We start from the raw sequence: 15,667 nt of genomic DNA on the forward strand, positions 1-15,667 counted from the left end.
CGAGCAGAGAAAAAAAGGACATACGACTTATATATAGATCAAAGGACTATGAGGTAAAAAGCAGAAAAATATAGTCATAGTATGGATTTAGTGTAATAAATATTACGATAGAATTTTTCAAGCATTGATAATTGGATGTATTAAGAAAATATCTAAGATTTTCAATATTATTAAGAAAGCAATGGAAACACTGATATAAGAATTCAGAGAGGCATAATCCAAGGAGATTCGCTATCACCACTATTGTTTATCACAGCAATGCTATCACTAAGTACACGCTTAGCACATATGAAGCCGGATACAAGTTTACAGACATAAACCAAAGAATGAATCACCTCATGTATATGGATGATCTGAAGCTGTTTGCAAAAAGGAATTTTAAAAGCTGATAAACACGACTAGGATACTCAGCCGGGATACTGGAATGAAATTTGGAATGGACAAGTGCACTACTGGAGATGAAATGGAGAACACTAGAGACATCAGATGGCACGGAACTTTTCATCTAAGAGTAGATGAGGGCGCTTGGAGAACAAATATTTGGAAGTTCTGAAAGCTTACAAATATTTGAAAGTTCTGAAGAAGACATCAAATCTATTGGAATGAAAAAGAAGATTGGAAAAGGGTACCTGCGAAGAACAAGGAAAAACACCTACGCAGTAGCGCTAATATTGTACTCTGGACCATTCATAGACTGGACCAACGAATAAATTATGAAATAACATATGAATAGAGAAACTGAATACCTACTGACAGCTGCCCAGAAGAATGCGATTAAAACTAATCACATAAAGATAAAATAGATAAAACACAACAAAACAGTATACATAAGCTCTGATGAGATGAAACAGTAAACCACATCATAAGTGAATGCAGCAAACTAGATCAAAAAAAAACGAATAACTTATGCATCTAGATCAGCAGACAAGGAAACTACTGACAATGCGCAATGCACTACATCTGAAAGCTGATACTGACCTACACTTTGTGAAAACAAAATTAAGGGCAAGAAGCTTGATATGTGGAATACTGTGTAGAAAGTATAGAAAAAGACTTGGAAAATGACATAAGTCAAAACACAGAAAGATTGATCACCGCAAGAATAGCAATACAGGAAATGATGAAACCGAAATAAAAAGACAAGAAAAATAAGAAGAGAAAGAACTATATGGACGATTCATAAGAATGACGAAAGAAGAGAATCATGAAAACATCACCTGGACATGGTGAACAGAAAAACAGAATATCTACTGACAACTGCACAGAATAACGCTATTAGAACTAATCACGTTAAAGCTGAAACAGATAAAACACAACAAAACAATACACGTAGGCTCTCATGAAATAAAACAGTGAACCACAGAATAAGTGAATGCAATAAACTAGCTCAAAAATATAACGGCAGGCACGGATACATGGGAAAAGCAGTACACTGGGAGCTTTGCAAACTACTGCACTTTGAAGATACAGACAAATGGTACAAATGGAAAGCGGAGGCAGTAGGGGAAAACGAAAACCACATGATTCATTAGGGCATTAACTCATCCAAGCAAGGAGACCGGACATTACAAGAAACTGTTAAATTGTAGATTTTGCCATCAAAGTAAATCACAGGAGGAAGATGAAAGAGAAAGGAAAACAAAATATGCGAAACTTGGTTGTCTTCAAGTCCAATGTTAACAAATTCCTAATGAACCGCCCACTTAAGTAAACATTTCAGCAAATCTTCTCACTAACGTAATGTACTTGCAATAACCCTTATCCCTGAGTGGCTTCCGGGACTTGATAAGTGGTGATCACTGTGTAAAAAAAAAAAAAAAAACTTGCCAGAGAAGTGAAAAGAATATGAAATATAAAGAAAACCAATATAATCTCTATATATTAATATGATAGCGTGTGTGTTATTTATTTCGTGTGCCACGCTTACATCCAAGTGACTGTCGTTTAATTGTTATGTACTTTCATTTTTTGTAATAAATAATTTTACCAAGAATTCTTCATAGGTTTTGGTTTCGTTTTTGATTATAGCTGATGGCATTCCAGTAATCTATCTTTTTGTAAATAATTTTATCCAAAATTCTTCATAAGTTTTGGTTTCGGTTTCAATTATAGCTGAAACAACTCAAGTTATATATATATATATATATATATATATATATATATATATATATATATATATATATATATATTTTTTTTTTTTCATAAGTTTTTCTTTCGGTTTCGATACAAGCTAATGCATGCAAGTCATACGGATATATTTTTTAATTTTTGAAATCGCAACTTTATAATATATAAAAATCGATAGAGCATTAACTCTATAATGCTATATACGGAACCTGCAAGAATTAAAATATCATATTAAAGCGTACTTTACGACCGGGCTACGCCGGACGCCCCTGCTCGTTTAGATAAATACTTTGAGTTTTAACAAAAAAGCTACAATAATATCAGGGTGTCTCCATTTACACCGAGCATCTACAGAATGCCAACATCAATATATTACATACGAATGAGTCCCGTGTAGAATTTTCACAGGTCCCGCTAGTATCAGTAATTGTAGGAGCACTAGGAACAGTTCTAAATAACACGATTAAAAGAATGAGAAAAATTGGAATCAATTGGAAGATTGATATGATACAACAGATGGTAATGCTGAAAGCAGCTTAAATTTTAAAGAAGAAAACTTGAATGTGGAAACTAATCGACATGAGTTATAAATATGACGAGATCCCTGGCGACACCAGATGATCTTGCTTTTCAAATAGAGGATGAGGGGGACATACTGACACTTGGTCAAGGAAAAACAGATGTTTATGAGAGAAGAAATAGTGAATATTTTGATGGGAAATAAATAAATAAATAAAAATGATAACGAGATTTTCGAGGGCAGAAAAAGCAATACAGGGTCTTTTTCTGGTTTAGATTAGAACAACAATGCAAATTATTAAGGAAATAAGATCCTATCGAAAGGTACGTGGGGGGATGCGGTCTTACTGGCCGACACCTATAGGAAGTTAGGGTCAGAGGGGGCAATACAAACTCGCCAGCCGAGAATGGTTGACTCATGGTAATAAATAGTTGTCGCTTATCACATCAGGGCCGGGGTGGAGTCTTTAAGAGAAAGACAAACGAGAATTTGTTTCGAGATAATGGCTGGTAAAAAAAATCTGTTAACAACGAAGAGGTTGTTTTTAAACCCTGTGGAGTGACACGGTCGACCTGGAAGTGACTAATTATTGATAAGTAACACCTCAGTACAATGAGGGTTAAAAATTGGTATAGATAAAAGCCGAGAGAAGGAGTAGAAATTAGGGAATACAAATTGATATGATAAAGAGAGAGAGAGAGAGGAGGGGAAAGGAAGAAAGAATAACTCCAAAAAGGTGAACGGAGGAATTACTGTTTTGATAAAAACAAGACACTTAGCTAATTGGGGTCTGTGTTCGCTGATCCCTGCCCGTGGACGGACGGTAGATGAAGAATGGAGAACTTGATAGAAGAACCAAAACGGCCAGCCCCTAAGTTGCATGACCAGGCAGTGTGTAACTATTATATTGTAAAGCCAAAGTCAATAATCAATTCTGTGTTAACCAATTAAGTTTTGACTTTCTTTTCTTTGATTGGAACGCCGTTGTGAATGCAATATATTTCTCCGATAGCTCAGGTGACGGTTGGAAGCGGATTGAAAACAGAACCGGGAGAGAGACCGACGACGACCGAAGACGAATTCGACCACTAGACGAAACCACGGGTAACGTAGCGCCACATGTATCGGCTACAGGTGCACTTCAATCACGAGCCTATGCACCTGAGCTGAGCTGCACGGGACGCGTTACATAAATGCTAATCAGTCAAATAGAAACTGCAATAGAAGTGAAATAAAAAGATACCGGAACCTCACGGAGAGTTGGGAGGGCTGAAGTAACAAGATTGTAAGTTAACTACAAAAAAAAAAATGTAGTGTTAGCATAGATTAAAGTCACACCAAATAGTCATGAAGGATCAAGGAGGATGGAAAGACCGAAAGAGAAAGCACTAACCAAACTTTAACTAGATGAGTGTTAAGAGGACTGGAACCTTGGAGAGATTTGGTACCACCTAAAACCAATGGTCGCTACCAGCGAGAAGTCAATGGTAAGTTGTTGTTGTTGTTGTTGTTGTTGATGATGATGACAACAAAAGTAGTAGGCTTTAAACTTTGGAAATAAAACAAAATCGTAGTAGATCATATGTAATATCATATGTAAGATCATATGTAATATCATATGTAATATCATATGTAAGATCATATGTAATATCATATGTAAGATCATATGTAATATCATATGTAAGATCATATGTAATATCATATGTAAGATCAAATGTAATATCATATGTAAGATCATATGTAATATCATATGTAATATCATATGTAATATCATATGTAAGATCATATGTAATATCATATGTAAGATCATATGTAATATCATATGTAAGATCATATGTAAGATCATATGTAATATCATATGTAATATCATATGTAATATCATATGTAAGATCATATGTAATATCGTATGTAATATCATATGTAATATCATATGTAAGATCATATGTAATATTATATGTAATATCATATGTAATATCATATGTAATATCATATGTAAGATCATATGTAATATCATATGTACTATCAGATGTAATATCATATGTAAGATCATATGTAAGATCATATGTAATATCATATGTAATATCATATGTAATATCATATGTAAGATCATATGTAATATCATATGTAAGATCATATGTAATATCATATGTAATATCATATGTAAGATCATATGTAATATCATATGTAATATCATATGTAATATCATATGTAAAAATTGGAAGTGAGTACATACGCCGAGTCAAGAAGATATGCAAAACAGAACTCACAGCCAGAAACAAAATAACTGCCATTAACCAACTAGCCATGCCAGTGGAAACATACAGTTTTGGTATTGTCGACTGGCCACAAAAAGACATAAATAGACTAGACACTAAGACACGTAAAATGCTGACAATGTATAAAGTAATATACAGAAAGCAGTGTCTGTCTAGAATGTATCTGCCCAGATGGAAAGGAGGTATGGGGCTCTCAGAGATTGACCATCAACATCGTGCAACTATTGTGAGCACCGGACAATATCTGATGAGCTCTAAAAACCCAACTCTAAAGATGGTACACCAACATCAGGAATCAAGAGCCAGTAGAACAACATCCATCACAAAACTGGCCAAACATTTTGGGGAAGACTGTCTTACAAGTGAGACAGAAACAGAAAAGATACCTGCGACTGAAATAGCCAGAAAAAGTCGCCAGAAATACACTAAAGCTTTCCATGACAAGAAAGTTGAAGAATGGGCCAACCAACAACGGGCCAAGTATTTTCTGGACGAATATAACCAAGACTATATTGATAAGGAAGGGTCTATAAGCTGGCTAAAGGATGGATCGCTCCACTATGACCAGGAGAAGTATATAATAGCTGCCCAAGATCAAGGCTTGATGACCAATGCGTTTAAAAAAATGAGTGGTCTCAGCAAAGACAACAAATGCAGGTTCTGCCACACAGAAGTAGAGAGTGTGAGCCACCTGATTTCTAGCTGTAAGGTTCTGCTAGGGGACGGCTACTATACAATGCGACACAATGAACTATGCAAATATCTCCACTGGACGATCTGCAATAAGTTAAATATCGGATGCAGTAAGAAGTCATGGGAACATATACCCGAAAGAACAGTCGGAAACAAGTCATATACCATCCACTATGACTATGCAATCCCTACAGCCACATACCTAGAAAACGGAGCTATAAAACCCGACATTGTAATATGGGACAAGAAGGAGAAGGAAGCAACCTTGGTGGAAGTTAGTGTCCTGAATGATGCAGGGTTAAACAGAGCTGAGAGGGAAAAGATTACTAAATACCAGGGTCTTATGTATGACATGAAAAGAAACTGGAACCTTAAGAAGATCTCTATCATTCCAGTAATTATAGGAGCAACCGGACTTATGAAAAAGAATTTTACAAACTATCTTACAAATATACCAGGTAAACCAAGTGCAAAGGAGATTCAAACAATTGCACTTAAAGGGACGGTTAGAATCTTAAAAAGATCTCTCGGTTGGAGTGTCTAAAATAGCAGGTGTATGTTTGGCATCTGGTAGGATGCCCCATCCCTGGCTTAAACAAAATGATAAGAAAAATGAAAAAAGAGATATCATATGTAATATCATATGTAAGATCATATGTAATATCATATGTAATATCATATGTAAGATCATATGTAATATCATATGTAAGATCATATGTAAGATCATATGTAATATCATATGTAATATCATATGTAATACCATATGTAAGATCATATGCAAGATCATATGTAATATCATATGTAAGATCATATGTAATATCATATGTAATATCATATGTAATACCATATGTAAGATAATATGTAATATCATATGTAATATCATATGTAAGATCATATGTAAGATCATATGTAAGATCATATGTAATATCATATGTAATACCATATGTAAGATCATATGCAAGATCATATGTAATATCATATGTAAGATCATATGTAATACCATATGTAATATCATATGTAAGATCATATGTAATATCATATGTAAGATCATATGTAATATCATATGTAAGATCATATGTAATATCATATGCAATATCATATGTAATATCATATGCAGTTGTTATCGAAAGAAGCGGAGAGCAATGGAAATCTGGGGAGACTTGTTATCACTTGGGCTCAAGAAAACACTAAAATGTCAGTGAGTAGAGTAATCGCTTATGATAACCTATGTGAAAACAAGTCAGTTGCTGTTGTTGAAAATAATGATGATGATGATGATGATGATGATGATGATGATTACGACGACGACGACAACGATGATGACGACAACAACAACAACAACAACAACAACAACAGTTGAAGTAGTAGGTTTTAAACTTTGGGGGAAAAAAAAACAAACAAAATCGCAGTGACCTTATTTTCTCAAAAAAACCAAAACAAAACAAAACAAAACCCCCCAAAAAAGAACAAAAAAAGCAAAAACTAGCAAATTGTGTCTCCATTTTTTATGTCTACATTTGGGAAACTTATGAGGACCCCCCCTACTCTTTGCCTGGGTAAAATAAGCCTCGACATTCAAGTCAGGTTCGAATGATTGCTTACTCACAGTGACCTTTTGTTTTTTGTTATCTTAAAAGCGTCTCTCTCAATGTTTTTTTTTTTTTTTTTTTTTTTTTGTTTCAGCCAAATTTAAATTTCTGACACTTGAGAAATAAAACAGCGGAGTTCGGGATTAAAATAATCATGTGACTAGATTAACGAACTGTTAGCTACACTGCATCGGCACCGTAGGCGTTGCATACAAAGTGCACCACTGCTGCACCACCAAATATTTCATAAGACGTCAAAAAATTAGAGAATTTTCACACCTTCACGCGTTTTATTATTTTTTTATTTAAATTATATTTAAAAATTTGTTATTTACGATTTAATTTTTTGGACCTTATTTACATTTCAGGTTAAAACATTTTTATGTACTTATGTGTAATGTCGAAATTAGTATAAATTCCAAAAATGACGAAAAATGATCCAGGAGATGATATGTTAAAAGTATGTTAAATAATTAAAAAAAGAAACCAGCCTTAAATGCGTTCCCAGATATCGTGATCAGAGATAATGGAGGATTAATTTAAACCAATTGCTTGCTCACAGCAACCTTTTGTTTTTATAATCTTAAAAACGTCTATCTCAATGTCTTTCTTCAACCACATTTAAATTTCCGACATTTAAGAACTACAAGAGTGAAATTAGGGACAAAAAACCGTGAAATGATTTCCTCTGATAATCGTGTGACTAGATACGATTAAGGAATTGTTAGCTACACTGTGCACTGCATAGCAGTGTCAGAAATTTTGTGAAAACTATTGAATAATTCCACCTGCTATCTTTCCAAGCTTATAACTACTCGAAAAATGTAATTCAAACCCTAATTTTTTTTTCAATTAAAGGAGCAAGGAACAAGGTTTCATTCAAAATTTTGATAGATTTTTAAAGTTTAAAAATTGAAAAATACTGAACTCGTAACATTCTATTAATTTCATTACTATTTTTTAAAAAATATTTCTATTACTTTTTATACAACTTTAATAGTTTATTTTGGAAGTATAATCCATAAAGAAAATAAATAACCCACCTTTAAAAGAGAAATTACAAATTTTTTTATATTTTATTTGCAGTTTCGTGTTAGGGGTGTCAAAAATTCCTACAAAAATTCACTGCACTGTGCACTGTTGGCGTTTTTTTTTTCTTTTAAATTTATATACGATTTATTTCTTTGGTGCTTATTTACATTACAGGTAAATACATTATTACAAGGGCTATGACAAGAGAATATTCTTATCATTGTTTTGACTCTCGAGTATATATCCGACACAGTTAGACACAGTTAATCAATCGAGAACCACATCACTAAAAAATCATATAAGATATTATCTGATATATATCCGAGAGCCCAAATAATTAAAAGCATATTCTCTTGTCATAGCCCTAATTATTAAGTGTGGTGTGTATTGTTGACATTAGTATAAATTCCAAAAATTAGAAAAAAATGAACCAGAAGATGTTTTGCTAGAAGTGTGTTAAATAATAATTAAAAAAATCAACCTTAATTAAGTTCCCAGACATCACGCTAAAAGATGTTGGACCCTTACTTTAAATCAATTAAAGTCAAAAGTTATCTCCCTTGTTTACCATACATTGGGCGCGCAACTATTTTACATTAAAACATACGATAAAACTCGATCATTCGATAAATTCTACTTTTACTCGTGAATAATTCTTGGAAATTTTAAAAATTGATACTAATTTCAACATGACACGTAAGCACATAATAATATTTCAACCTGGAATGCGTTGGTTTAAAACATCACTAACAACATAAGCACTAGCACCATTACCTCTTAATCATACCAATAACCCTAAGTCTGAGTGATATCCATACCTCTAAAAAACAAACTTCCTCGATCCTAAGGCAAAGCACCTCCCCCCAAAGTACATTATAATATTTCTACCTGACATGCATTGGTTCAAAATAATAACCGTAAGACTAAGTGATGTCTATCTAAAAAAAAAAAAAAAAGATTCCTCGACCCTAAGGCAAAATACAGCTCTTCCCTCCCAGAATTTCTGGGTAACTGCCCTAAAAAAAATGGTTACCTTTTTTCCTGAAGATCCTTTTGATAAGATACAAAAACTGAGGTCTTCCCCTAGTGCTGTCTCCTTTTGTTATAAGACCTTCTTTGACAATGTCCAAATCAGAAATGAAAACCATCCGATTTGAACCGATGTATATTTCAAAAATTCCGCCGTAATTTTTTTTAAATTCCATAATTCGATCAAAGAACTTCTTAGTTTGAATAAAATTTGGCAAGTTTCCAACGATCGGGTATGGTGTTGGTCCCGGGGGCAAATTATAATGTTTTTTATTTCGGTTTATCAAAAACCATCGCACGAGATACAGTACTACAGCCCCTATAAAGATAGTAAATATGTTCTCGTTTAAAAGGTTTTTAGTTGGTGAAAAAGACGAACTTTTTGTCGATTGATCCATATTTTTTGTTGTTTTTGTTTTGTTTTAGTTGTAAACATCCACTTTTTACGTTGTTGTGATTTTAAAATATTGTCGAGTAGAAGTCTGGGCTTGATTATAACGCGGTGGCAGCCGACGCGGACTATGTCCTCGACTAGTGTGTCAAGTTTAATGTCACAACGGCTGTGGCTTTGTCGACGTTATTTACGCTAAGTAATACTGACTGGCTTCGTGTAGTCCCTCCTGTTCGTACTTGATGAAAACTAAATCTGATGCCAACAGCTAAGCAAAGAAACAAATCAACACTTGCTGTGGTTCGTTGATTCGGGTGCATTTACAGTGACAGTATCAATCAATCCTCTCCTCTCCATTCTAACATCTCTTTTGGGTACTGGTCGCGATTAGAGTTCCCTGCCGAACACCCTAAAAAAACACTGACTTCTCCCTTAGTTGCCATAGTAACTAAACGATCATGAATTTTTATCGACTTTGTTTTACTGTTTATGAATATTGAAATAAAAGACATTACTACACATTTATTAATAATATCTCACTTTTAATCACTTTTATCGACTTTTTGTTTTACTGTTTGTGTGTCACTTTTATCGACTTTTTATTTTCTTTTTTAAATAGCATTTTTTTTTAAATGACTACGTTTTACTGTTTATGTCTCACTTTTTTTTATATTGTACTAGTGCACTTATTGATCCGTGCTGAAATAACGTTATTATTTAAAAAGCCATTCTTAACATGGGGAGGGTGTTTTGTACCTATTCTCTACTTTAACCTTACAATTGAATAAAAAACATTAAACTTTAATTAAGCTTAGAAATACGATTTAAAATATAGCGCGGATCATAAGTGCACTAGCACCCATTTTTTTTATTAATAAATGTTTAGTAATTATTTTTCTTTTAATATTCATAAACAGTAAAAACGTCGTCATTAAAAAGAAAATGCTATTTAAAAAAGAAAAGAAAAAGTCGATAAAAGGGACACATAAACAGTAAAAAAAAGTCGATAAAAGCTGAATAAGCTGAAAAGCTATAGCAAGCATCTATATGAGTACTTTAACCATAGTTCCTGATTTCAAAAGGCGAAAAATTAAAAAGATACATCTGCCTTACTTTAATGCTAGGTTTATTTATGGTGTCTTTTACATTTAATAAAAACCCTTTCCAATATTTGCTAATGAGGAAACCTTGTTTAATAAAAAAAGTTTATGTAATAATTATTGTCCGTAACTTGATGTCTACCACAATAAAAACACTGTTTTCCGAAACGATCGTACAAATAATTGATTTTGTTGTTGTTCCTTCTTATGAAACGGATTTTTAATTTAATTATAATTTGATTTTTAAATATCAATCACATTACTAAATATTAAATTAGCTCTAGGATATTTACCTATCGAGCTTATTATATATCTAAATTACAACGAGCACTTTTTCTTTCCCTGTATTTTAATTAAACTAGTAATTTTACTATTACATTAAAATACACTCTGCTCTTTAGACTATTGTTCTAATCTCCTTTATATATATATATATATATATATATATATATATATATATATATATATACGCGTGTGTGTGTATGTGTGTATACATGCATATATATGTGCATATATATTCATGCATTTATGCACAGTATTTCAATATATGTTGTACTAATTTAAGTAACAGCATGTTGTTTTGATAGTAATATATGTATGAAAAATTTCACACACACATTTATATATATATATATATATATATATATATATATATATATATATATATATATATATATATATATATACGTTGTTTTTTGTTGTTGATTTTTTTAAACGATATTGATGTTAGCGTCTTAACCTTGAAGATCGGATGTTTTTTTTAGAAATTGCCCATTTTTTTATTTTGGACGTAAACAAATAATATTTTTATTCATTTATTTATTTTTAAAACAGTAATCTACGTACATGCATGTATGTAGATTACTATTTTAAAAATAAATAAATATATATATATAAATATATATTAGCAGGGTGACCCGATATTGCCCGGGATTGAATGATGATCAACGAATGTTTCACACTGCCATATTTTTTATTGTCATTGCAATCGATGGAATACCCCATTTTTACGTCAAATCGATTGATTGATTGCCTGCTCTTATTGGAGACCTATCGCGATGCACGTGGAGGAAGCTTCACATGTCTTTTACAGTAAGTTCACAATACATTGCACTGTAGAGACCCTACTGTTGATTTTATAGAATCATATATACATATATAATGACTTGCATTAAAGTTTAAAATGCAAACGTCAACTATTATGCTTCAATTGTGCTCTAAACAGAAACATTGATTCTGAATGTGCGCTTGTCATATCAGAGAACCTAATGTTGATTTTATATGCCCGACATCACTAGTTGTGCGATAATATGTGCTTTCATTTAAATTTAAAATGACAATGTCAAGTTTCATTGTAAAATTGTGCTTTAAACAGAAACATTCATTTCTAAAGCGTTCCTGTCATATCACAGAACCTACTGTTGATTTTATATGTTGTGATGTAAGGCTGTGTAAGGTGTTAACTTTTGTCAAAATCGCTTGTTCTTTTTTCCATCGGATTATTCCGATTATCGATTATCGATACTTATCGTAGACATTCGACACAAAACCTATCTAAGAATACCGCCAGGCACATAATGCATCTTCATGTGTAATTTTATAAAAATCGATTGAGTCGTTTTCGAGTGCATAGTGGGCGAACCCACAGACGCACAGATACACTGACAGACAAAGTTTCTTGTGTATAATAGTAGAAATAGTGATATATATATATATATATATATATATATATATATATATATATATATAAGTGAAAGTGTCTGTCTGTCTGTGTATCTGTCAATTTTAAGTCTACAGATTCGAAATTTGATATACACGGTACTGAGATTTGGGAAAATCGATGTGATTGGTTTTCGGACAGAAATTTGGCGATTAAGGGGTCAAAGTTCAACGATTTGACCTTTGAGAACTCCTCCGACAATTTTCGATCTAAACACTTGAATTTTTAGATATAGGTTCATTGGACATGGATCTAACTTAATAATTTAATTTTAGCCCAAAACAATAAATTTTAAGGGTCATAATAAGGGTCAAAGTTTAAAAAATGTACCCCTTTTTTTGCTCAACATGCATCTCTAAATACCCGGGCAACGCCGGGCACACATGCTAGCATATATATATATATATATATATATATATATATATATATATATATATATATATATATATATATATATATTTGTTATTGACATTATTTTTCCAGCAGTAAATTTATTGCTATGCTTTTCGTACATTTTTATACTAACATTGTCGTCTCATATGTAGGAACATTTATAAATATACATTGTTGTGTCTGCACAAATAATTAACAAGAACATGAAAGCAAAGGTATACAATAATATATTAGGAAAAAAAGTTATATACATATTTACATGTCTTCAAATATACTTCAGTTGGAGATATTCCGGCAGGTGGCGTGTTGCATGTCTTACTGGAGGCAGCATTAGCGTCTTGCCTATTTGACGATCGTTGCCGGACTCCCCGGTATTGGTGATTGATTCCTTGATATATCTCACTCATCTCCACACAAAACTCTTTGTAATCTATTTATTTATTTTGTGGATAGAATAGTTCTCCACAAACATTTTATCTATAATATAAACACACACACACACACACACACACACACACACACACACACACACACACACACACACACACACTATCTGTATATATATATATATATATATATATATGTGTGTGTGTGTGTGTGTGTGTTTTTATGAGAAAATATGCTTATTCAGTTATATTTCAAATTTTATTTCTACCAATCTTTTAATTTATGAAGCTCGATGTAACTACACAGCATATACAAATAAATGATAAAAGTATATATTCCAAATTTCAAGATGTTGTCCATTTTACTGTTTATTTTTTAAGTATGCTGAAATGTTCAGTTTTTGGCAGCATCTGTTTCGTAGCGAAAAATTATTCATGTATATATATATATATATATATATATATATATATATATATATATATATATATATATGGGGGTACAAACAACATTAACCTAAAAGTCTGTAAGCACAACAAACTGTTGAGTTTTCGGTTGGATGACCTAGGACACAGAGTTTGTTATTTCCTCGTCTCTTGATATTTTATTTACTTCAGCCTTTTTGTCTGAAAATTGTTGCCCTACTTTATCTTTATATTCTAGGTCAATACATAAAATCCGAAGAATGCGTGGCTGAGTTTGTATTATTTAGTGCCGCAGAAAAAAAAGATAAAGAATGTTTTTCTCTTTATTACTAGCTTCATATACTTTCTCGAAAAACTGACCACGATGGAACGCAAATAACCTTGTAATAATGGCAGCTACCACGTTAAACTTTCGTCAATACAAGCCACAAAATAAACCTTTTCTCTCTTTGCTCATCAATGAGCAACTGAAACAAATAACTGGATCAAAACAGACCTTGAAGCACATGTCATCACGCGAAAATTCTATAGCCAGATTCACGCTCCCCAATGTTCCGCTTTAACATTTTGCAATAGATATCAGCTCTTTATTACAAATACTAGATTTTAGCAGCCAAATCGTTTAAAGGCGCATGAGTGCATCCAACGTTCAATCGAATTAATTTTGACATAAATCGGAGAATAACACAGGAGAGGTGTTCTTTTAACATTCTACGAAACATACTGGTTGTCAGACCATGTTCTGATTTGCTGTAAGGCATCAATGACACTTTATATAAAGCTGAGTAGGCATACTGTGAAGGTGCTTAAGACATTAAATATCAATGACCTGAACACTAGAAAAAACCCTGAATACTCATATAAGTTAGATACTGTTGTGGAGACGCCCACTAATTAGCATACGTGGGTGAACAAGATATAGATAAAGGTATCAAGTCAGCAAGACCGGGGAGCTGTGTTCGAACGCCGGATCGGCAAGACGCATGTGCCGGTTGCTCCTTGAAAGACTTTAACACGCCCTCTGCTGGACAATCTTCCAACTGCAGTACAACTGAACCTTTGTAAATATGTATTTTATTTTCGTCTTAATATATTTGTTTTAACTTTACTTTCTGCGTTCGTGTTGTTATTGATACAGACACAACACTAACTAAATTAAATAGGCCTGTACTTCCGACCAAAACCCAGTAATAAAAAAAAGCGACTTACCTTAGTAGAAAGAAAAATATTCAATGCCGTTTAAGAAAGAGGGCTGCAGTCTACTTTAAACAGAAAATACACTCGTATGTTTTATGAAGGATTGAAAGAGGTTTATGGACTCCAACAATGGCGTACCTCACATGTTACGGCGGCTGATGGTACAACATTACTCACTCACTGGAAAGAATCGCATCCTTATTCGCTGGAAAAGATACACAGGCGGCAAAAAGAAAATCTGCACTTGTAATTCTGTCAAAAACTGCAAATTTTAGCTAAATTTAATCTGTTTAAATAAACTATACCTCATTTGATTGGCTTTTTATTCCTCTGTAATTTTACCTGTTCATATTTGACTTTTAATTTAAATATTCTAGTGTTCACGTCAATTTAAAAAAATAACTTCAAATTGACAAGACAAAAAGAAAGTCCGCACAATGGAAAATCTTTATTTAAATGTAACTTTAGGATGTTAATACAACACAAAAACAACAGGAACACAAACAATGAACTAGTTAATATTTAGTAGCATAGCCCTTCTGCAATTTGACAGCCTGCAATCTTTTGAGAATTCCTTAAATTCGACTGCAGCAATACTCCGAGGAAAGGGCATCCCACTTTTTTTTTAATTTTTGTCCAAAGTTCTTCCAAATTTGAAATTTTATCATTGCGTAGCTGTTGCTTGATGTAATGCCATACGTTTTCGATAGGATTGAAGTCTAGAGATTGTGCAGACCAATCCATACACGGAATATCATGCTCTTCCAGGAACCTCTTGACATTGTCAGTTG

The 15,667-nt window shown here is 32.8% G+C and overlaps 1 protein-coding gene across 2 annotated transcripts in view; it reads right to left on the reverse strand.

Moving 5' to 3' along the window:
* The window catches only part of LOC145256443 (cytochrome P450 2J4-like), an 83,745-nt gene extending 68,675 nt beyond the window's left edge, over nucleotides 1-15,070 (reverse strand). Inside the window, exon 1 of one of the 2 annotated variants that reach the window (XM_080115351.1) lies at nucleotides 14,889-15,070. Coding sequence is in view for 1 of the 2 variants with exons in the window: in XM_080115349.1 (XP_079971475.1) it covers nucleotides 9,271-9,664 (394 nt within the window). In the remaining variant the exon portion in view is untranslated. Of the gene's footprint in view, nucleotides 1-9,270; nucleotides 10,013-14,888 lie in introns of those variants that run through there. The other variant, XM_080115349.1, reaches the window with a different exon arrangement.
* Between the last annotated feature and the right edge of the window lie 597 nt (nucleotides 15,071-15,667).

This window comes from Euprymna scolopes, chromosome 32 (genome assembly GCF_053919585.1).
Source record: "Euprymna scolopes isolate OS-2025 chromosome 32, ASM5391958v1, whole genome shotgun sequence".
Taxonomy (NCBI): domain Eukaryota; kingdom Metazoa; phylum Mollusca; class Cephalopoda; order Sepiida; family Sepiolidae; genus Euprymna; species Euprymna scolopes.